Source organism: Sapajus apella, unplaced genomic scaffold, assembly GCF_009761245.1.
Source record: "Sapajus apella isolate SASKATOON/1434 unplaced genomic scaffold, GSC_monkey_1.0 scaffold10, whole genome shotgun sequence".
Taxonomy (NCBI): domain Eukaryota; kingdom Metazoa; phylum Chordata; class Mammalia; order Primates; family Cebidae; genus Sapajus; species Sapajus apella.
In genome coordinates, this window is record NW_022436950.1 from 32933867 (window position 1) to 32956330 (window position 22464).

The window sequence follows — 22464 nt, forward strand, 5'->3', positions numbered from 1 at the left end:
TGCAACCATTCGATTTATAACCTCCCTTAGATTTAACGTACCAAAAAGTATGGATTTCTTTTAAGGCAAGTTTTTTTCCCACATCCCAACCTTGGAATTAAAGAAAAGCCACTATACATTGACCCAGCCACCATGACGTTCTGTATTTCACAGATGCTAAACCACGTTTTTTCCCACAGTTTAACATCTGTGAATTGAGGATGCATCTTACAAACTCACGCTGACCAGGTGGCAATACAGACCTGGTTGTCATTAACTGCACGAATTACAGCGTGGATGTTGCTGTTCAGGTTGTTCTCATTTCACTGAGATAAGCGCATTGTTTAATAAAACCCACAACCCTAGGAGGAAGGGAATTAACAGGCAAAACTTACTCAAACTTGGAGAGAGATTTTCCTAGGGAAAGAGAAGATTTTCCTAGGACCAAAAAGAGATTTCTCCAGCACTTGGAAAACAAAGAGATGGTGCTGGCTAAGAATTAGTAGTCTTCTGGGAGCCATGAGTTACTCACCAAGCACATTCATTCTTAATGGATTTTGGGAACCCATATCTGAACAGTTAAATAATAATTGCACCCCCAAAAAGTGAAATAACTTGCATATTATTCTTGATAGCCTGGTTAGACAATTACAACTCCTATAGATTGTATTCAATAACATCATTGAAGAAGGAAAACAAGTCCTGAATGTTTTACATGAAAACTCGAAATTCAGCTAGACACCGTGGCTCACGCCTGTAATCCCAGCACTTTGGGAGGCCGAGGTGGGCAGATCATGAGGTCAGGAGATCAAGACCATCCTGGCCATGGTGAAACCCCGTCTCTACTAAAATACAAAAAATTAGCTGTGTGTGGTGGCAGGTGCCTGTAGTCCCAGCTACTCAGGAGGCTGAGGCAGGGGAATTGCTTGAACCTGGGAAGGGGAGGTTGCAGTGAGCCGAGATGTTGCCACTGCACTCCAGCCTGGCGGCAGAGCAAGACTCCATCTAAAAAAAAAAGAACAAATGAATGAACGAAAGAAAGAAAAAAAAGGAAAAAAAAGAAAAAAAAAAAAAAACTCGTAATGGATACATTCAGTTGAGATCAAGCAGGCGCCAGCATCAAAATTTGCAAAATAAGGTAAGCTGGCCTGGAAGAAAATCCTGCATACACAGGGACATGGATGAAACTGGAAACCATCATTTCAGCAAACTGACACAAGAACAGAGAACCAAACACCGCTTGTTCTCACTCATAAGTGGGTGAACAATGAGAACACATGTACACGGGGAAGAGAACATCACACACTGGGGCCTGGGGGGTGAGGAGCTAGGGGAGGAATAGCAGGGGGTGGGGGGATTGGGGAGGGATCGCATTAGGAGAAATACCTAATGTAGATGATGGGGCGAGGGGTGCAGCAAACCACCATGGCACGTGTATACCTATGTAACAAACCTGCACGATCTGCACATGTACCCCAGAACTTAAAGTATAATAAATTTTAAAAAAGAAAAGAAAATCCTGCATAAATAGTGCAGCATGCTTTCTTTCTTTTTTCTTGTTTTTCTTTTCTTTTTTTTTTTGAGAAAGGAAAGGGTCTCCCTCTGTCACACATGCTGGAGTGCAGTGGCGCAAAACACTGCTCCCTGCAGCCTCAGTCTCCCAAGCTCAAGCGATCCTCTTGCCTCAGTCCCCCAAGTGGCTGGGACCACAGGCATGTGCCACCATGCCTGGCTAAATTTTTTTATTTTTCGTAGAGACAAGGTTCTCACTTTGTTGCCTAGGCTGCTCTCAAACTCCTGGCATCAAGGGATCCTCCCGCCTTCACCTCCCAAAGTGCTGAGATTACAGATACAAGCCACTGCACCTGGCTGGAGCACTTTTAAGGTTAGATGCATCACTAACACCTTTGGTGGAAAACCACAGCCATGGACAACTGGTTCCAAAAGCGATTCATGACGCAGTGGCTCATGACTGTAATCCCAGCACTTGGGGAGGCCAAGGCGGGCAGATCACGAGATCAGGTGATGGAGACCATCCTGGCTAACCTGGTGAAACCCCATCTCTTCTAAAAATACAAAAAATTTGCCAGGTGTGGTGGCACCGGTAGTCCCAGCTACTCCGGAGGCAGGCAGGAGAATCACTTGAACCTGAGAGGCAGAGGTTGCAGTGAGCCGAGATGGTGCCACTGCTCTCCAGCCTGGGCGACACAGTGAGACTCCGTCTTTAAAAAAAAAAAATCGATTCATAAAAGTTGAGTTCTGGGCCCGGCGTGGTGGCTCATGCCTGTAATCCCAGCACGGATCACCGGAGGTCAAGAGTTTGAGACCAGACTGGCCAACATGGCAAAACTCCATCTATACTTAAAAAAAAAAAAATAAAAAAAAAAAAAAAAAATTAGCCAGGTGTGGTGGCGTGTGTCTCTAATCCCAGCTACTCAGGAGGCTGAGGCAGGAGAATCACTTGAACTCGGGAGACAGAGGTTGCAGTGAGCTGAGATCGCACCACTGCACTCCAGCCTGGGTGGCAAAGTGAGACTTCATCTAAAAAAAAAATTAAAATTAAATGAAAGTTGAGTTCTGAACATGAATTAGTTTCTGAAATCCCTAAACCAATTTTACTTATATTCCCTTTCTATGCATGCACAAGATCGATGCATAATAAATGTATTTTACTGAGTATGAAATAATAATAGGCGAGGTGCAGTGGCTCGCACCTGTAGTCCCAGCACTTTGGGAGGCTGAGGTGGGAGTATCGCTTGATCTCAAGAGTTCAAGATCAACTTGGGAAATAGCAAGACCTCACCTCTACAAAAAAGACAAAAAATTAGCTGGGCATGGTGGCACATGCCTATAGTCCCAGCTACTCAGGAGGCTGAAGCAGGAGAATCACCTGAGCCCAGGATGTAGAGGCTGCAGTGAGCCGCGATCGCACCACTGCATTCCAGCTTGGACGACAGTGTGAAACCCTGTCTCAAAGAGAAAAACAAAAAAAGGAAAGAAAAACATTAAATTACAAGAAATTATTGTGTTATAGTTTAGTTGGCAAAATTTTTCTTCCCACATGATACTATCATAAAACATCAAAGGGAGTGCCATTCTGGATCAGATCAGCAATCCACACAATCAAAATTTCTGTCTAGTGGCAATGGGCACATTTTGTGGGAGAGCTTAGCTATCCATAAGGTTAAACTCCAAAAATTGTAATTTCCCCCTCAATTCTTTATTAACCCATTACAGATCTAAACACATTACACATCTAAACATCTTTAGAGGACCTTAGAGATCAGGATTGGGTTTGTATGTACCCCATTTCCTCCCCCAACATATTTGGTCCAGGGAGAAAAAAAGTGCTATGTATGTGTTATTTCATCTTCTTCCTCTTTTAAGGGACACTAAAATCAGCTCTTTTGTGTCTAGAAAGCACTCCAAGATCTCATAGCTGAATCATGAAAGAATTTAGATTTCATCAGCTTAGAGTATGGGCTGTTTCTTTTCCCAAATTCTATTACTGTGGACTTTGTTCTACCTATTCACCGTCAGGTGAGGTCATTATAAAGCTTTTACCCCCTAAGCCTTCCATGTTAGCTCCTTAAAAAGTAAAACGTTTTCTTAACGTTTAAGCATAAAGGGATTCACGCATATGCCCCATCCAAATCATTATTTTAAAATTAATGTGGACCAGGCGCCGTGGTTCATGCCTGTAATCCCAACACTTTGGGAGGCCGAGGCAGGCAGATCATTTGAGCTCAGGAGTTCGAGATGAGCTTGACCAACATGGTAAAACCCTGTCTCTTCTAAAAATAAAGAGTAAAAAATTAGCTGGTAGTGATGGCTTCCGCCTGTAGTCTCAGCTACTCGGGAGGCTGAGGCAGGAGCATTGCTTGAACCAGTGAGGTGGAGGTTGCAGTGAGCCGAGATCGCGCCACTACACTCCAGCCTGGGTGACAGAGTGAAGACTCCGTCTCAAAAATAAATAAATAAATAAATAAATCAGAATAAAATTAATGTGAATGGTCAGAAAATAACTCCATTTGTCTTGTTGATTTCTCCTGCAAGACGGACAAAAGTTTCATTTGCAAGGTAGTGGGAAAGATGGTAGTGTTAAATGTCCTCATCTTACTGATTGTTGGAACAAAAATGTTGATGAAAAAATGCAGGCTGGGTGAGCACCATGGCTTACACCTGTAATCCCAACGCTTTAGGGGGCCAAGGCAGGTGGATCATGAGGTCAAGAGATCAAGACCATCCTGGCCAATACAGTGAAACCCCATCTCCACTAAAAATACAAAAATTAGCTGGACATGGTAGCGTGCACCTGTAGTCCCAGCTACTTGGGAAGCTGAGGCAAGAGAATTGCTTCAACCCAGAAGGCAGAGGTTGCAGTGAGCCAAGATCGTGCCACTGCACTCCAGCCTGGCTATAGAGCCAGAATCTGTCTCAAAAAAGAGAAAAAAAAAAAAAAAAAAAAAAAAAGCAGGCAGCCACAGAGGCTCCTGACCATAGTCCCAGCCACTCAGGAAGCTGAGATGGGAGGATTGCTTGAGCCCAGGAGATCGAGGGTGCAATGAGCTGAGATTGTGTGCCACTGTACTCCAACCTGGGCAACAGAGTGAAACTATTTAAAAAAAAAAAAAAAAAAGGAAGGAAGAGAGGGAGGGAGGGAGGGAGGGAGGGAGGCAAGAAAAGGAACTGGGCGCGGTGGCACATGCCTGTAATCCCAGCACTTTGGGAGGCTGAGGTAGGAGCATCACTTGAGGTCCGGAGTTTGGGACCAGTCTGACCAACGTGGTGAAACCCCATCTCTACTAAAAAATACAAAAAAACTGTCCAGGCATGGTGGTGGATGCCTGTAATCCCAGCTACTCACGAGGCTGAGGCAGGAGAATCGCTTGAACCTGGGAGGCAGAAGCAGGGGCTGTAGTGAGTGAAGATTGTGCTGCTGCTCTCCAGCCTGGGTGACAGAGCAAAACTCCAAGAAAGAAAGAGAAAGAGAAAGAGAAGAAAGAGAAAGAGATAGAGAAAAGAGAAAGAGAAGAAAGAAAGAATGAGAGAAAGAAAGAAGAGAGAGCAAGAAAGAAAGAGTATATGGCTTTAAGTTGCAGAAATATACAGTAGACAATTGCGGAATGGGAGTATAAGTGTAGGGAGAAGAGTACACAGGGAGACCTGTGCAAATGACTTATTAATAACGCCTCATCTGTCATGTACGGATTTAATATATAATGTAATGTCTGCAGTCAGCAAATCACTAAATAGCTATATAAGCCTCTTTTTAATGTAAACATACAGATGATCCACCTAGAACAAAATAATTTTTTTAAATAGAGACAGAGCCCCGCTCTGTCAACCAGGCTGGAGTGCAGTGACAGGTCATTCACAGCAGGCTACAACATGGACTTAGGCGATCCTCCTGCCTCAGACTCCCAAGTAGTTAGGACTACAGGTGCACGCCACCACATCGGGCCAATTTTTTTTTCTTTAGAGACAGTGTCTTGCTATTAGGATAAGGCTGGTCTCTAACTCATGGCCTCAAAGGATCCTCCCACCTCGGCCTCCCAAAGCACTGGGATTACGCTCATGAGCCACACCACGCCCAGTTCAAAGTAAAATTTTAAAAATAGTTGTTTCTGCTTATCAGGAGTAGATGTGGGCAAAGGAATTGCAGGGGCAAGGAACTACAACTATAAAATCATGATAACATTTTCCCCCATGTGAATTTAAAATTGTGCATAGTGTGATTTTAACTTCTCAGTTACAGTGTTCACATCGTATTCTTAATCTTTTCCACTTTACATTGTATGGATACATTTGTAATACACCTCCTTCATATAGACATAGCTGGAGTGATCATTTCCAATAATTCTCTACCAATTCTTGCCATATTCTACTCCTTTCTTTTTTTTCTTTCTCTACTTCTTTTTCTTTTTTACGCACCCGTTTTCTTCTTCTCCTTTCTCTCTTCTTGCTAGTAGAAACACAATCGGTAGCTCTCAAAGATAGTGCTTTCAACATCTGGTGATAGTTGGGGCTGACAATGCTACGAACCAAACACTTGTTTCTTTAATTCAAAGATCATCCAAAGCTTATATCCTCTAAAGATTTAACTTGAAAGAATTCCTATCGGCATTTTATACAATGAAGTCATCAAGATGAAAACTATATTATTGAGCAGTTCTATTTAAACTCACAGACATTTTCACTAGTTAACTTCCAACAATAAAGCAATTTATATTCAAATAGAGTAACTCTATAAGGAAGAATTTAGGAAGCTGTGAATTCTACAGATCCTATTTTTTAAAACTAATTGGTAGTGTTCAAATATTATGACATGGAAAGGGCTCCAGAAAATTTTGTAATGCTAGAGCAGTACAAGTCCAATTGGATTAACTATATGTTCTTATTTTCTGTATTCGTGATGCAATTAGAGCCTTTCGATGTGGGTACCACCTATCTCAGGCTTAACTAATTCTCAGAGATAACAACTTGCCTGCCAGCACGCCTTTGCTATGCAAACCAACCAATCCCCGGTCCACCACTCCCAGCCATCTCCTTTAAAAGAGCTCTACAGTCTGGGACACTATCCCCTGTCCTATGTACTATAGCGCCAGGTGCTAGACCACCAGGGACCCACCCCAAAACCCAGAATTCACTGAAACCATGAAAACTATCCAATCCTAAATTTGCACCACTTGCTTACTCTGTTTCGCCCACTCTTTGCTGAAAAATTCATAATAAAGGCGCTGCCAGCAGTTCCCCTCTCTCTACATTTGCTCACCCCAATTTGTCACTTTCCTGTGTGGCCCTGTGCAGCATGCCTGCCTCCTGTGTCTTGGGAACTGTGGGTACAATAAAAAATATGCCAGGCGCAGTGGCTTATGCCTGTAATCCCAGCACTTTGGGAGGCCAAGGCGGGCAGATCACGAGATCAGGAGTTTGTGACCAGCCTGGCCAGCATGGTGAAACCCCGTCTCTACTAAAAATACAAAAAATTAGCCAGGTGTGGTAATGCACACCTGTAGTCCCAGCTCCTCAAGAGGCTGAGGCAGGAGAATTGCTTGAACCTGGCAGTCGGAGGTTACAGTGAACTGAGATCACGCCACTGTACTCCGGCCTGGGAGATGGAGCGTGACTACGTTGCAAAAATAAATAAATAAATAAAAATTAAAATTGTCTGTGGGCCAGGCGCAGTGTCTCACCCCTGTAATCCCAGCACTTTGGGAGGCCAAAGCGGGTGGATCGCCTGAGGTCAGGAGTTCCAGACCAGCCTGGCCAGCGTGGTGAAACCCCATCTCTACTACAAATAAAAAATTGCCTCTTTTCCGTGGCGCCTGGAAGGCGTATAGCTGCTTCAAGATGAAGCTGAACATCTCCTTTCCAACCACTGGCTGCCAGAAACTCATTGAAGTGGACGACGAACGCAAACTTCGTGCTTTTTATGAGAAGCATATGGCGACAGACTTTGTCGCCAGAGCGTCAGCTTCACCCAGAGCGTCAGCGTCTTCACCCAGCGGCCGACGCTCTGGGTGAAGAATGGAAGGGTTATGTGGTCCGAATCAGTGGTGGGAATGACAAACAAGGTTTCCCCATGAAGCAGGGTATCTTGACTCATGGCCGTGTCCGCCTGCTACTGAGTAAGGGGCGTTCCTGTTACAGATCAAGGAGAACTGGAGAAAGAAAGAGAAAATCAGTTTGTGGTTGCATTGTGGATGCTAATCTGAGTGTTCTCAACTTGGTTATTGTAAAAAAAGTAGAGAAGGATATTCCTGGACTGACTGATACCACCGTGCCTCGTCGCCTGGGGCCCAAAAGAGCTAGCAGAGTCCGCAAACTTTTCAATCTCTCTAAAGAAGATGATGTCCACCAATATGCTTTAAGAAAGCCCTTAAACAAAGAAGGTAAGAAACCTAGGACTAAAGCACCCAAGATTCAGCGTCTTGTTACTCCACATGTCCTGCAGCACAAACGGCGGCGTATTGCTCTGAAGAAGCAGCGTACTAAGAAAAACAAGGAAGAGGCCACAGAATATGCTAAACTTTTGGCCAAGAGAATGAAGGAGGCTAAAGAGAATCGCCAGGAACAAATTGCGAAGAGACGCAGACTTTCGTCTCTGCGAGCTTCTACTTCTAAATCTGAATCCAGTCAGAAATAAGATTTTTTGAGTAACAAATAAATAAGATCAGACTCAAAAAAAAAAAAAAAAAAAAAATTAGCCCAGAGTGGCGCTATGTGCCTGTAATCCCAGCTACTCAGGAGACTGAGGCAGGGAGAATTGCTTGAACCCGGGAGGTGGAGGTTGCAGTGAGCTGAAATCATGCCACTGCACTCCAGCTTGGGTGAAAGAGTGAGACTCCATCTCAAAAAAAAAAAGAAAGAAAGAAAAAGGAAAAAAAAGTCTTGCTTCCTGGCGATCATTTGTGTGTTTGGTGTGTGTGCCTTACTACACCTGCTCAAAACAAGTCTAGGGTATATTTTTAGAATAGTTAGCACAGCCAACAAGGTAGGTCATGTAAACCACATGGAGATGATGAATTTGTAGAGTGCCCTGGGCTTAGAAACTGGGCCCAGCAGACAGCAGCCACTGCCAGAGAGGGCACCACCAATGTTGGCAGCTTGCTTGCTGGCTACTGCCTGTGTTGTGTCTTAATGGGTATTACCATGATTTTCCAACCTAAAACTGGGGGGCTGGAAAAGCTGAGTTCTCCCTGAGCTGTCCCATAGATTGCCATGAAGAGCACCACACTGTGTAGATTCCCATATGGATCATACGCACAGTGCCTAGCGGCAGAGAAGGAAATGTGCAGAACCGTTGGCACATGAAAACCCTGTCTAAATCCTGCACTGAGACCGGATTAAACAAGTTTGGCTTCTGACAGCATCAGGCTGTGTCCCTAGAATGATCCCAAGCCCCTAAATAATGCCTGCCTGAGAAAGCTCAACACTGCCAGGAAAATTTACGATGTGCTCTAGCCATCAAACAGCTGATGATAGCTTCTTGACCTCTCTTTCTTAGGGCATTTACCAAAAAAGTCCTCGCAATTGTACATATGTAGCTCTTGTAATGCAGGGGCATCTCTCTCAAAGACCTGAGAGCCATTCCTTCGAAACAGAATCATCAAGAAGGATAAGGCCTCTGTCTCCAACTCTCTGTGGGAGGATAGATTCCTAATTCAGATAACTGCCTGCTAGCAGTCACAGCTGGCCTAATCACGTTTATATTGACCAATGCTTTGTATTCTTTTCTCTGGAGCTTAAAAGTCATTTAATCTAGAAACATTATTCGATATATATGCTTAAATCACAAACAACAGTTCACAAGTATATCTATATTGTTTCCTGCATAACACACTGAAGAATCATAAGCGATAAGTAGCACATTTAGAGCAATATCCCTAGAATTAAAATTAATTCTAGAACAATACCAAAGGGCCAAAATTAAATTATTGTGCTTAACAGTGCCAAAAGTGTATGTTTTGTCCGTTCATTTGGGCATTGATTATATATTACCCATACAGCATTTCAGTCAGAATCAAAACTTTCAGATGCATTATCACCAATAATGGGAAAAGTTCTTAAACCTTGTTTCCCTCCAGCTCTAAGTTGTTGCAAATGTTCTTTCATTTGCTGAGAAATACGGCAAGTTCGCCTTTCTATACCAGGTGCTGCAATTACTGCTGATGGCTTATCTGATTGTTCCTCAAAGGCTGTTAATAACGATGATTTGTTTGTAGTAGTAATCAAATTCATTCAATGGCCTGAAAGACACTACTTCCTTTCCTACAAAATTTTTATCGATTCAAAGTGATTCAGGGCGATTGTGGAAGGTACCTGTACAGTTTCTGTGTCAAACATTCAAGAACAACTATCAAACATAATGTAACTATTTTTCTCATGTGCGATATATTCTTTAATAACAAGAAGGTAAATTTTTTCATTGAACTTTCACAGTATCTTTTATTCGTCTCAGTTCTGCATCTGAATTGAGTCCAAATTCTATTCCAACAACTTCAGAAAAACCCCCATCTAAAGCTGAATATTTACTAACCTCATTTTCAAGACCTTCAAGTAGCTGTGCTTGTGTTACTCTGACAACGAAAACTGGGGTCCACTACGAGAAGGATAGCCAAAAAATCATGCGAAGTGAAATTCCCCACTGGATGTATTGAATTAGATCTGAAAATACTTGTATGACGTAATGCTACATCGGCATGAGTAGCTTACAACACGGCATTAGTTACCAAATTTCCCGTACTGCTCTCAGTTCTTCTTACAGTAATTTTGCAGCCATTTAATTCAATATCAATTGGGTGGAGAACTGCTTCTAACATATACACTTCCAAGAGGTTCAGAAGTAAATCTATTATCAACATTACTGAGAAATCATATGAAGTGCATTTGTTTCATGGAGTCTTCCAGAATCAAACTCACGGTTTCCAAAAACTGCAAAATCACCGGGTGCAGTGGCTCACACCTGTAATCCCAGCACTTTGGGAGGCTGAGGCAGAGGAGGAGTGCTTGAGGCCAGGAGTTCAAAACCGGCCTGGTCAACATAGTGAGACATGTCTCTACAAAATTAAAAAACACATAAATAAATAAACATTAGTTGGGCGGTGTAGCACGTGGGCGCCGGTGGTCCTAGCCACTCGAGAGGCTGAAGTGGGAGGATTGCTTGAGCTCAGGAGGATGAGTAGGTAGGGAGCTGTGTTCACGACACTGCACTCCAGCCTGGACTACAGAACAAGACCCTGTCTGAAAAAGCAAAACAAAAACTGCCTAAATGTACTTCCAATTCATTCATCTAGGAATCGCATGCATTCCTTTCGCTATGGTACTTAAAACTGAGGCATTTAAGCAATCGCCACTAAACATAAAAAATGGATTCAGAAAATTGAAGATTTTCACAGCTGTTGCAAATTTCCGTTTACCTGTTTACTATAAAGGAAATTTCCATGTATACAGATGGACAGCCAGATGGAAGAGATGCGCAGGGCAAGGGCGCAGAGGGAGTGGGAAGATTCCACGTGCTCTCTGGGGGGGTCACCCTCCAGGATCTTCCTCGTATTTCGCTATCCGGAAGCTCCCCTTCGCACTTTCTCACTTCTCCGACATTTCTCAGCTCCTTTACTCCCCTCTTCCTCAATGTTTCTTTAAAAGGCCCAAATCACCTCTGCCCAAATCGGAATAGAGCTCAGCTCCTTCCCTGCTTCAGTAGTTACTAAATAAAATATTTTTTCGCCACTTTAACTCAGGTCCTGCGGTGTTTCCGATCGCGATCTGGTGCGACGACTGGGTCCAGATGGGAACCACCTGCTACAGTTTGGGTATCTAGTGGGGAATCGGACTCCACATCCAGCGCCTGAACAAGCATTTGTTGAGGCGCATTGAGGACACATTTTGATTCCTACAATTCTTTTTTTTTTTTTTTTCTTCAGAGGCGGAGTTTTGCTCTTGTTGCCCAGGCTGGAGTGCGATGGCGTGATCTCGGCTCACTGCAACCTCTGCCTCCCGGGTTCAAGCGATTCTCCTGCCTCAGCCTCCCGAGTAGCTGGGATTACAGGCATGCGCCACCACGCCTGGCTAATTTTGTACATTTTTAGTAGAGACCAGGTTTCTCCACGTTGGTTGGGCTGGTCTCACACTCCCGACCTCAGGTGATCCACCCGCCTCAGCCTCCCAAAGCTCTGGGATTACAGGCGTGAGCCGCCGCGCCCGGCCTGATTCCTACAATTCTGAATATACTCTCAGAAGCTAGGTTAGAGTCCCAGGTTTCTTTTGAAAGGTACCTCCTAGGCTGGAAGTTCTTCTTCCTGGCTCCTTGTTTTGAATGGAATTCATTCCCTGGCCCCCGGAAAATTTTCTTTCCTGGGTCCTGGCGACGTCTTTCTGTTATCTCTATTTGAGCCTTTTTCTCTCACCGGAACCTCTCAGTCGACTGAAACCCCTGTTCCTCCAATCCTGCTTCACCACATGGTCCCAATACTGTCCGTGTTCTTTCCACGTGGCAAAACTTTTCTGAAGACCTGGAATTACAATGGCCCTCTGGGGCTCCTCCGATATCCCCAAATTAATCCACCTAAGGGGACACCCAGAGCAAAAAGGAACAAAATTCTCAAATGCATTATGGTCTTCTTATTTAAGGAAGAAGCCAAAAAATAGCGAAATAATTTATACCTCACTCAAACCATTGAGGCTTTTACATCATGCCTTCAGAAACATGTTTTTAACCTGGAAAACCCCACAGCAATTCCGTATCCCACTCCCAGCTCTCTCCTGCATCCTTCTCTCCCAGAATGTCCTCTGCCAACCGAACCTCAACGCCCCTCAACTCCCTGTAACCTCAAGATTCATTAGTCCACGATCTCCTACAGATGAAGCCAAAACCTTGGTGTTGGTCTGAATTACATGCCATCACCCCGAAAGGAAAGAAAACAGAAAATTTACTGAACAATTTAGAATTGTCCTGGGGTCATATTCTCCCTGACCTATATCAATGTAACCAGCTCTTAGTTGAACCTGGAGATGACTCCTCTTGGTTTAAAAAAACCAAATGGACCATCATTTCCAGGGACCTTTTTCTTCAGCCTATCCCTGACCCCTTCTGAAGACTGAAGGAAATAAGAGATAAACTACTGGGAGGCATCTCTCAGTTCTATCCCTTTTGCTGTGTACAGTTTTGAGTATCTGACCGAAACCAATCAGCCATATAATCAAAACTGTATGCAACAAAGGGATGAAACTGTGGCAAACTGTCATCATCGACTGGAGACAACATAGAAGGTGCATTCAGGGTGGGAACTGACTTCCCCAAAAAACCTCTGCTCTGCCTACAAGCTTTGTAAATGGTCTCAGGCTGGCGTTCACACATCACACACACAAAAAAATATCAACTAGAAAAATGTAGACATGTATGAACTTCAGGCATTAGCACTACACACTGGGGTCAGTTGGGGGGAAATAGGGGAGGGACGGTGGGGGGTGGGGAGCTGGGGAGAGATAGCAAGGGGAGAGATGCCAGATGCAGGTGATGGGGAGGAAGGCAGCAAATCACACTGCCAAGTGTGTACCTATGCAACAATCTTGCATGTTCTTCACATGTACCCCAAAACCTAAAATGCAACAAAATAAATGGAAAAAAAAAGAAAAAGAAAGGCAGCATTTGCAAACAACTGGGAAATACATAACTCAGGTTTGTAATAATGCACTCAGTGTAATCACAGTAATTGAAAAAACCCAAGATTTTAACTCATGGGGCAAGCTTCAAAATCCTGGGCTCTCAGTGATCTGGAATCCTGTCAATACTGTAAAGAACACCGCGTCTAGAATTGCACAGCTCTCAAAAGGAGGGAAAACTTTCAGGACTCTTCTTGCAGAAAATCACTGACTCCCCTCCAAGGAAGTAAATGTCCAGCACTCCCAACTGCCACCAGACTCAAAGTTGAAAGGCACCTCACCACGTTTCTTTTATTTATTTATCTATTTATTATTTATGTACTTATTTATGAGACAGAGTCTTTGTCTGTTACCCAGGCTGGAGTGCAGTGGCATAATTTTGGCTCATTGCAAACTCCGCCTCCTGGATTCAAGCGATTCTCCTGCCTCAGCCTCCTGAGTAGCTGAGACTACAGGTGCGCACCACTATACCCGGCTAATTTTTGTATTTTTAGCAGACGGGGTTTCATCATGTTGGCCAGGTTGGTCTCGAACTCATGGCCTCAGGTGATCCATCTGCCTTAGGCTCCCAATGTGCTGGGATTACAGGCAAGAGCCATCTCTACCAGCCCATGTTTCTTGTTGATGCGGACACCTGGGCGAGACAATCATCTACCCTTAACACCAGCCACCACCCTGCTTCCCATGCTCCTTTCTCAGCATGCCCAGACTTTTTCAGTGGCAGGTTTTGATCATTTGTCTCACGATTTGCCTTTCTCAACCTCTTAATGTTTCTTTGGGGGCCTCCTAAAGCTCAGCACAACTTTTTTCTCAATTCTGTCATCACTGTAAATCTGTTAAGAAGGGATCTTTTCAGGAATTGGAGTATCAAACTTCATACACCCACAAGGGACCCCTCCGCAACTCCTGCCCTACCCCACCCCCAGGTTTATGTCACCTAATGGCTTTGTCCGACTTCTCTGAGTTCCTCTTCCCTTCAACCTAGCACTGTTCAACTAAGGACTTACATCAGCTGTTAGACAAATCCCTTCTTTGTGGGCAACAAACTCTATCGGTATTGGACAAACATGGCCCGCAGAGCTCCGTAAGGTGGAAACAGATCTTTCCATGCTCCTCCCTAAACTGCCCAATATCATTTAAAACCATGGGGCCTTGAAGGGCTCCATCCAGTAACCCAAGATTTATTAGATAAAAAACTGCTAATCCCCACTTCTAGTCTATGCAACACTCCCATTATGGCCACTATAAAGCCAGACGGAAGAGGATTTTCAGCCAGTCCAAGACTTGAGAACTATCAATAAAAGTGTCAAACCCAGATTTCCCCTGATGCTCAACCCTAATACTGTGCTGGCTGTGACCCCTTCCAACATCTAATATTTCACCTGTCATCAATTTGCGTTCAGATTTTTTTCGGCATCCTTTTTCATAAAAATACCCAGTATTTGTTTTTCTTCACCTGGGAAAATCAACAATATATCTGGACAGTTATGCCCCAAGGAGTTACTGAGGGCTCTATGTAAAGGACTTAAAATACCCAGAAAACTTCACTTTATTTCAGTATGTGGGTGATTTTCTGTGTCCTGTCAGTTATGACAGCGCTATTCTGAACACTTAAGGCATTAGCAATAAAGGGCTACCAAGTGGCTAATGACAAAGTTCTGCATTCAATATTTGGGTCATGATATCTCAGCCCCAGGAAAAATTATCTCCACAGACTAGGCTTCTACTATTCAACAGTTTACTCTGCCAGAAACAAAAAGACAATAGAGAGATTTTTGGGGTCAGGAACTGCAGGATCTCTCTATAATTGCCTCCCCCCTTTATGCCATGAGGAGGCAGTCATCTTCCCACTTGGTCACCTAGGACCCCCTATCCAAAGATGCTTGAGAACCTTAAGAGCTTTTGTTTTCAATCTCTCTGACTAGGCAGGTGTCCTCTCCCTCCTGAAGCTGCGAGCTCCTTCAAATAGAGGAGGATGGCTCTTCAATGGAGGGTATTTGAGTCGCTGCACTTCCCTGTTAGAACCTCCAAATAGGCTCTCAAGGGTTATTTTCTTTTCCTTTTTTATTTTTATTTTTTAATTTATTTATTTTATTTATTTATTTATTTATTTATTTATTTTGAGACAGAGTCCCGCTCTTGTCGCCCGGGCTGGAGTACAGTGGCGCGATCTCAGCTCACTGCAACCTCTGCCTGAGTAGCTGGGATTTCAGGCTTGCGCCACCACACCCGGCTAATTTTTATACTTTCAGTAGAGACGGGATTTCGCCATGTTGGCCAGGCTAGTCTCGAACTCCTGACCTCAAGTGATCCACCCACCTCAGCCTCCCAAAGTGCTGGGATTACAGGCAAGAGCCACCACACCTGGCCAGGCTCTCTATTTTCACATCTCGTCTTGGACTTCCCGATTACTCCCTACCTTCTTCCACGTGGATTTCTCCCTACCTTCTTCCAAGTGGCCAGGCAGCCCCGCTTCAAGAACACTCTCCATGCTCAAAGCCTGCAGGCACCAGTACCCTCAGGCGCCCTCCCTGTTGCCAAGCTGCCCAAGAGGAAGGTCCACACAGCTGAAGGGGCAGTGAAGGAAGGGCTGAAGTGAAGACTGATGAGGTTATCAGCTAAACCCACCCCTATAAAAATGAAAGCAAATCCAAAACAGGCAGCAGAAAAGGACGAATCTTCCAACAACAACAACAAAAATGCAAAGAAAAAGGAAATGGGAGTATAAGACAAACAGACCAAAGTAGCTAATCCAGAGAGTAAAGATTTTCCTGCAGAAAATACAGAAACTGAAAATGAGGAGAGTCTAGTCTCTACTAACGCAGGAGAGAAAGAAGTCAAGTCTGGTTAATATCCTTCACCCTTGTCTTATCAGTGGTCCCTGTCTCCCTTCGTGCAATTCCTAGAACTATTTTTATCAAATACTATATTTTATAAACACAAACATAGATCTGCATTTTTTTTTTTTTTTTTTTTGAGATGGAGTTTGGATCCTATTGCCCAGGCTAGAGTGCAATGGCGTAGTCTCAGTTCACTGTAACCTCCACCGCCTGGGTTCAAGCAATTCTCCTGCCTCAGCCTCCTGAGTAGCTGAGATTACAGCCATATGCCACCACACCTGGCTAATTTTGTATTTTTAGTAGAGGTGGGGTTTCTCCATGTCTCAAACTCCTGACCTCAAGTGATCCACCCGCTTTGACATTCCAAAATGCTGGGATTACAGGCGTGAACCACTGCGCCCGGCCCAAATTTTCTTTTTTTTTTTTTTTTTGAGACAGAATTTTGCTGTCACCCAGACTAGAGTGCAATGGCATAATTATAGCTCACCGCAGCCTTAACTCCTGGGCTCAAGCAATCTTTCCACCTCAGCCTCCCAAGTAGCTGGGAGTGCAGACACCTGCCACCGTGCCCGGCTAATTATTTTTTATTTTTAAAGATATGGGGTCTCACTATATTGCCTGGGCTGGTCTCTAACTCCTGGCCTCAAGCAGGCCCCCCACTTCAGCCTCCCAATGTGCTGGGATTAAAGGTATGAGCCACCACATCCAGCCTGGAAATATTTTTAAGAAGGAGAAAATCTGATTTTTAAAATGTAAATGCTTTCATTTTTTTCTTTGGAGACAAAGTTTCACTCTGTCACCAGGCTAGAGTGCCGGGGCAAGAACATGGTTCACTGCAGCTTTGATCTCCTGGGCTCAAAGAATCCTTCTGCCTCAGGGTCCTGAAGAGCTGGGACTACAGGCATGCACCACTGTGCCTGGCTATTTTTTTATTATTATTATTTTGCAGAAATTGGTTTTTGCCATGTTGCCCAGGCTGGTCTTGAACTCCTGGGCTCAAGCAATCCTCCCACCTCAGCCTCCTAAAATGCTGGGATTACGGGCTTGAGCCACTGCTCCTAGCCTAAGTACTTTTTTTTTTAAAGAAGCAAAATCATTTGCTGTTTATTTTTTATACAACCAGAAAACTGTGGGCTATGAATTATTGAAGGATTTGACTGTCATGGGTGTCAGCTTAACAAACCATAGGTGGAGAGGGTAGTTTTATATCCTGTAATACAAAGCTGTTGGGAATTCTTGTAATTTTATGTTGTCTGCCATCCACTTCGAATATAAGTTGGGCTTTCTCGTACCAGTGTCGTCACCCTGGACACCATTTGCAGTTCTCAACCCTCCACCTCCTCTCAGTTCCTCCAGGTAGATGATCCAGCAATCTACTTTATACACCACCTCCTGGTGACCACTTCACTAGGGCACAGCTAGGCTCAACCTACTAGACTCACCCACTGGCCCCCAAGCCCTGCACGGACTGCACAGATATGCCACAGTGCCCCCTCCCCATCACAGCCTGTGTGCGCCCACGGAACTGGTCCTGCTTACTCTAAACTCACCAGTTAGAACTCCCCACAGGGGATGGGCACGATGTCTCACACCTGTAATCCCAGCATTTTGGGAGGCCAAGGTGGGTGGATCACCTGAGATCAAGGAGTTTGAAACCAGCCTGGCCAACATGGTGAAACCCCATATCTACTAAAAATACAAAAAATTAGCCAGGCGTGGTGGCGGGTGCCTGTAATCCAGAGGCTGAGGCAGGAGAATCGCTTGAACTCGGGAGGCAGAGGTTGCAGTGAGCTGAGGTCCTATCTCTGCACTCCAGCCTGGGCAACAAGAACGAAACCCTCAAAAAAAAGCTCTCCATGGGAAACCTCCTTGGGTGATGCCCTGAACCCCTCTAAAGGCTTGGCCCACAGTTCCCCTGCATGCTCTCACGTGCTCCCCACCCGCTGCCTAAGCAGGCATGTCCCAGGCAGCTCCCCACTTCCCGTTGGCTCTGCACCACGTGCTGTTCTCTTCTCTCTGCGATCTGTCACTGACACACTGCTTTTGTTACTTCAGGATAAAGAAGTATTCTGTGAAAAACATAATATAAACATCCCCTTCAGGGCAGCCCCTTCAGAACAGGCTAGACTTTATAGCTACTCTATGTCTCTGGAGCAAATTAGAGGAAAGATCAAATTAGAGGAAAATAAAACTGGCGCAGCAAGCAGGGTGCGTGGTCACGTCCACAAGGGACACAACAAAATGCCTCTGAGCTGCTTGTGGCTTGCTGTGGCTCTCCCCCGTGGCTAGCACCACAGTTCCCCTGCACACTCTCGCGTGCTCCCCACCCGCTGCCTGAGCGTGCATGCCCCAGATGGCTCCCTGCTTCCCCGCTGGCCCTGCACCACATGCTGTTCTCTTCTCTCTGGGATCTGTCACTGATACACAGCAAGCAGAACAGCTTGCTGGAGGGGTGTGGTGCCGCTGTGAGGCTGCATAAAGCCCTCCTCCGCCTGTTGCTCAGATATCCACCCTAAAGTGTCACCATTGCCATTATCAATCTAAGTCCTCCCAAAGAGAGCCATGTGACCAGGCATCTCTGGTCTAAAAAGAATAGACCACATAGAGGCTCCTGATTGACTAAAGTTAAAGACAAGACAGATTAAAGACCAGAGGGTCCTCCCTGCCTCCAGCCAACAGGAGATAATGGGTGTGAAACAATTGCAAGATTACTATCTCCGCCTGGGTGAGGCTAAATGCTAAAGGGAACTAGGAAACTAATACTCATAGCAAGGGAAGGAGGACTTCTCCCCTCCAACCCCTGAGTGAGTGAGTCCTACCTGGTCTACGTGTCCTAACCCCAATGGGAAGAATAATCTCACCACAGGAAACCAATGGCACCACCAAAGGTGAAATACCGCCCAGGCCTGTGGTCGCTAGCTTGGACCTTATCTTGTTTCTGTTGCTCTCTGTCGGAGCTACCGGCTACCACGAGGAGCTTGTTAGGTGAACATCGAAAGACGGGGTTGTGGGGGGGGGCGGTGGTAATTGCAGTTGCCTATAAATAAAAGCCATTCTAAAGATTTTACTTTCAAAAGGGGTCGGGTGTGTGTGGTGGCTCACGCTTGTAGTCCCAGCCTCTCAGGCGGCTGAGGCAAGGGGATCGCTTGAGCCCAGGAGTTCAAAGCTGCAGTGAGCTTTGATCACACCAATGTTTTCCAGTCTGGCCAACAAAGCAAGACCTTGTCTCAAGAAAAAAAAAAAAAAAAAAAAAAATGGAAAGAGAGAGAGAGAGAGAGGGAGAGAGAAAGAAAGAAAAAGAAAGAAAAAAAAGAGAGAGGGAAAGAAAGAAGGAAGGAAGGAAGGAAAGAAAAGAAAACCACTCCTTAATCTTTACTCTCACTGTCAGAATTGTGTGCACTCAGCCAGGTGCAGTAGCTCATGCTTGTAATCCCAGCACTTTGGGAGGCTGAGGCAGGAGGATCACTTGAGGTCAGGAGTTCAAGACCAGCCTGACCAACACAGTGAAACCCCGTCTGTACTGAAAATACAAAAACTAACCAGGCATGGTGGTGTGCACCTGTAATCCCAGCTCCTCGGGAGGCTAAGGCAGGAGAATCACTTGAACCTGGGAGGCAGAGGTTGCAGTGAGCTGAGATCGCACCACGGCACTCCAACCTGGGTGACAGATTGAGATTCTGCCTTGAGGAAAAAAAAAAAAAGTATTGTGTGCACTCTGTAACATCTTTGGTTATGGTAGTCCAGTTTTCCTAATAACTGTTAATATGCTGCAGAAAATTGAAAATTTGAGTATGTAATTTATATATTACATTGTAAATTAACAGCTTTTAAGGAAAAATTGCCTCCAGCTTTTAAGCTGGAAAGTCACTGGAATCATTTTAGAAAAGATCATCTGAACATGGCTTTTGAGATTTTCATTCTAGTATGTTAAGAATTGTATTCAAACGGAAATGTGTGTGTACTGATCCTCAACACAGCCCAATACCCCCGTACTACAAGAAAAAAGAAATAAAAATAACTAGTGCTGGCCAGATAATAGAGAAGTTGGGACCCTTGGGCACTGTTGGTAGGAATGTAAAATAATATAGTCATTACGGAAAACGACATGCAGGGTTCTTAAAAAAAAAAATGAGCCAGTCACAAAAGGACTCCTATGAAGGATCTAAAGGAGTCAAAACTGCCAAGTGTTGTGGTGCACACCTGTAATCCCAGCTATTTGAAAGACTGAGATGGTAGAATTGATTCAGCCCAAGGAGGTGGAGCCTGCAATGAGCTGTGATCCCACCATTCATTCCAGCCTGGGCAACAGAGTGAGACCCAGTCTCTTAAATAAAAACTGAAAAAAAAAAAAATATATATATATATATATGTGTGTGTATATATATATATGTATATATATATATATGTGTGTATATATATACATATATATGTGTATATATATACATATATATGTGTATATATATACATATATATATATGTATATATATATAAGCAGGCCAGGCGTGATGGCTCATGCCTTTAAACCCAGCACTTTGGGAGGCAAAGGCGGATAGATCCCGAGGTCAGGAGATCCAGACTATCCTGGCCAACATGGTGAAACCCCGCCTCTACTAAAAATACAAAAACTAGCGGGCGGTGGCACGAGCCTGTAGTCCCATCTACTCAGGAGGCTGAGGCAGGAAAATTGCTTGAACCTGAAAGACAGAGGTTGCAGCGAGCCAAGATCTCGCCATTGCACTCCAGCCTGGGCAAGAGAGTGAGACTCCTTCTCAAACAAACAAACAAACGGCCAGGTACAGTGGCTCACACTGGTAATTCCAGCCATGAGGGAGGGTCCCTTGAGGCCAGGAGTTTGAGACCAGCCAGGGCAACATAGGGAAACTCTATCTCTACAAGAGATTTAAAAATTAGCAGGGTATGCTGGTGAGTGCCTGTAGTCTCAGCTACTTGGGAAGCTGATATAGGAGGATCGCTTGAGCCCGGGAGTGAGCTGTGATCGCAACAGTGCACTTGCACTCCAGCCTGGGTAACAGCATAAGATCCTGCCTGAAAAAAGAAAAGAAAGAGGGAGAGAGAGAGGAAGGGTGAAGAGAGGGAGGGAGAGAGGAAGGAGGAAGGAAGGGGGGAGGGAGGAAAGGGGGAGGGAGGAAGGGAAGGGGGAAGAGAAAGAAGGAAAGAAGGAAGGAAGGAAGAAGGAAGAAAGGAAGGTAGGTTGGTTTAAGAAAGGGAAAGAAAGACTAAATAAGTATTAAAAAATCAGAGGTTACCAAAGGCCAAGAAAGAGGGAAGTAGAATCAGTGTTTACTGGTTATAGAGTTTTAGATTGGCAAGAAGAAAAAGTTCTGGGGATTTGTTGCGTAATAATGTGAATATACTTAACATTACTGAACTGCACGCTTAAAATGGTAAATATGGTAAATTTAATGTTATGTGTTTATTGCTACAAGTTTTTTTTTAATTTAGTTTTTTTTTTTTATTTGCCCACTTTTGGATGTGCTTTTACACAAGCTACAAGTTTAAACATTCCTGTTTTCAGGAAAAAAGAAGGAGGGAGAAGAAGGGGCAGACTAGTTTCTAGGGCCTTCAGAATGGGCTCCTAGCTACAGCTCACTACCTTATAGAAGCAGCAGTTTGCTGAGAGAGCGCCAGACCTTAAAATTCATGATTTACTAAGAGACACTCAGAATCTCCAAAACCAGTCTTTGCACAATTGGGGATGCACCCTATAGCGGAGAATCTGCTAAAACAATGCAAACTATCCAATCCCAAATTTGCGCCATTTGCTTACCTTGCTTTGACCATTCCTTCCTGAGAAATCCATAATAAAGTGTCTGCCAGTGTTTTCCCTCTCTCTACCCCCTGCTCATTCCATGTTGTCACTTCCCTGTGTGGCCCTGTGTGGAGTGACCCCCCTCCCATGTCTTGGGGACTGTGAGTTTAATAAAAAAATGACTTGTTCATTGGCGATCATTTACGTGTCTGTGGTCTTACTATACTTGCTCAAAACAAGTCCGGGGCATATTTTTAGGACAACTGGAACAGCAAGCAGGATATGTGGACACCAGATAAAGATGATGAGTCCATAGAGTGCTCTGGGCTTAGTAGCTGGCGCCAGTACACAGCTGCCACTGCCCAAGAGGGCAGAGTTGCCAGTGTTGCCAGCTTGCTGCTTGGTGGCTACTGCTTGTGTTGTTTTTTAAAATAATTTTTTTTTGCTCTTAAGAGACAGGATCTAGCTATGCTGCTGGGGCTGGAGTGCAGTGGCTATTCACAGGCGCAGTCCCACTACTGATCAGCACCGGAGTTTTGACCTGCTCTGTTTCCAACCCGGGCCGGTTCACCCCTCCTTAGGCAACCTGGTGGTCCCCCGCTCCCCAGAGATCACCATATCGATGCCAAACTTAGTGCAGACAATCGATCGGCATAGCACACTACAGCCCAGAACTCCTGGGCTCAAGTGATCCTCCCACCTCAGCCT

General features: G+C 44.6%; 1 protein-coding gene across 1 annotated transcript; it reads left to right on the forward strand.

The window, feature by feature from the left end:
- The first annotated feature begins 7301 nt into the window (after positions 1–7301).
- LOC116551895 (40S ribosomal protein S6-like) lies at positions 7302–8185 on the forward strand. Its single transcript, XM_032278505.1, has 2 exons — positions 7302–7440; positions 7475–8185. Exons 1-2 carry the CDS (start codon positions 7333–7335, stop codon positions 8126–8128), a joined length of 762 nt encoding a protein of 253 aa, XP_032134396.1. The 5' UTR covers positions 7302–7332; the 3' UTR covers positions 8129–8185.
- Positions 8186–22464: the final 14279 nt, after the last annotated feature.

What these genes read in the sequence shown, in the direction of transcription:
- LOC116551895 (XM_032278505.1), top strand. Translation starts at nt 7,333, where the DNA reads ATGAAGCTGAACATCTCCTTTCCAACCACTGGCTGCCAGAAACTCATT. An exon ending in AGCATATGGCGACAGACTTT is followed by an intron (nt 7,441 to 7,474) that starts GTCGCCAGAGCG and finishes CCAGAGCGTCAG; the next exon opens with CGTCTTCACCCAGCGGCCGA.